Source organism: Petaurus breviceps, unplaced genomic scaffold, assembly GCF_028583685.1.
Source record: "Petaurus breviceps papuanus isolate PSGF00001 unplaced genomic scaffold, PetGlider_PUasm1.0 188, whole genome shotgun sequence".
Taxonomy (NCBI): Eukaryota; Metazoa; Chordata; class Mammalia; order Diprotodontia; family Petauridae; genus Petaurus; species Petaurus breviceps.
This window is the reverse complement of record NW_027185804.1, coordinates 21478763-21480090: the sequence shown is the minus strand read 5'-3', so window position 1 is coordinate 21480090 and position 1328 is coordinate 21478763. Positions and strand designations below refer to the sequence as shown.

At 47.7% G+C, this 1328-nt stretch overlaps 1 protein-coding gene across 1 annotated transcript in view; it reads left to right on the top strand.

Moving 5' to 3' along the window:
- Positions 1-1328, top strand: part of PAX6 (paired box 6) — a 24463-nt gene that overhangs the window by 5981 nt on the left and 17154 nt on the right. Inside the window, 1 exon segment of the mRNA XM_069090902.1 lies at positions 784-949. Coding sequence (XP_068947003.1) covers positions 784-949 — 166 coding nt within the window.

The following is a 1328-nucleotide window of genomic DNA, read 5'->3' as shown; positions in this document are numbered from 1 at the left end:
TCTTCTTCTTCTTCTTCTTCTTCTTCTTCTTCTTCTTCTTCTTCTTCCTTCCCTTTCTCCAGCTCTGGATCCCTTCCTTGTCTCTGGGCACCTGAGTCATTGTGAGGAATATACAGTTTCTTTTGTCCTATTCTAAAATCTTTGGAGTGGGGGGAGTTCATGATTTGTATGCTGCCAGGTAATGATGATTGGGTAGCACAGGAGATTGAGAGTGAAACATATTTCCACCAGTACCACCACAAAAAAAAAAAGGAGAAAAGAAAATATCCTTATTCTGTATTTGGGTGGGGAAGGGGGGGAGAGTGTTGGTGAAGATAGACTGGGAGAGATAGAACTTCAGACCTATGTGCCCAAACCTTTCACAAATTGTCTCCACAACCACTCTTGGGGGGGGGGGAGGGGAACACACCAACCACCACCACAACAAAAGAAAACGAAAGAAAATTCAAAATTAGACTTTTTCCCCAGAGAATCTTGAAGCATGACAAATTTTGCTAATGCCCTGTAAATTGTTAAAATAGAATGCCCTCTATTCTCTGCTTACCCAGGAGCATCCCTGGTTGATAGCAATGGTGATGTGTTTCTCTCCATGATGTTCACTATTAATCTTTCCATTGTCATGGGGTCTAGGGAGAAGAGGAGACAGAGCAGTGAACGAATGATAATGTACTTTAAGGCAAAGTGGTGGGGCTTGTTATTTTAAACAGAGTTTGCGTTTGTGTTGTTGTCGTGGTTGTTTTTAAAAGACACTTCCTTGGGATCTGCTTTTGGTTCCGTTCACAGGTATCATCAATAAACAGAGTTCTACGCAACCTGGCTAGCGAAAAGCAACAGATGGGCGCAGACGGCATGTATGATAAACTAAGAATGCTGAACGGGCAGACAGGAAGCTGGGGCACACGCCCAGGGTGGTATCCGGGGACCTCTGTACCAGGGCAACCTACACCAGGTAAAGCATACACTCCGAGCTCGCGCTCTACTTGTGCCCAGCCTGGTTCCCTCTGCCTCGATCTCCCCCAACCCGTTTTTTGAGCCGGGCGAAAGGAACTTGTCACAGAAAGAAATCGGATGCCCCTGAGCAGAGCTAAGGCAGGCAAGGGGCCAGGACAGAGCTCTGCTCCAGAGCTGCTCCTGGCAAAATGGGGCGACTTGGAGAGAAGGGTTGGAAGGCGGGTGCTCATGGAAGACTTGCCTTTACGGGAAAGGCAGGAGTGGGCAACAGGAGAGGGATGTGTTGGGTCAGCTTGAGAAGAGGAGGGGGGGAAGAGAGAGAGAGAGAGAGAGAGAGAGAGAGAGAGAGAGAGAGAGAGAGAGAGAGAGAGAGAGAG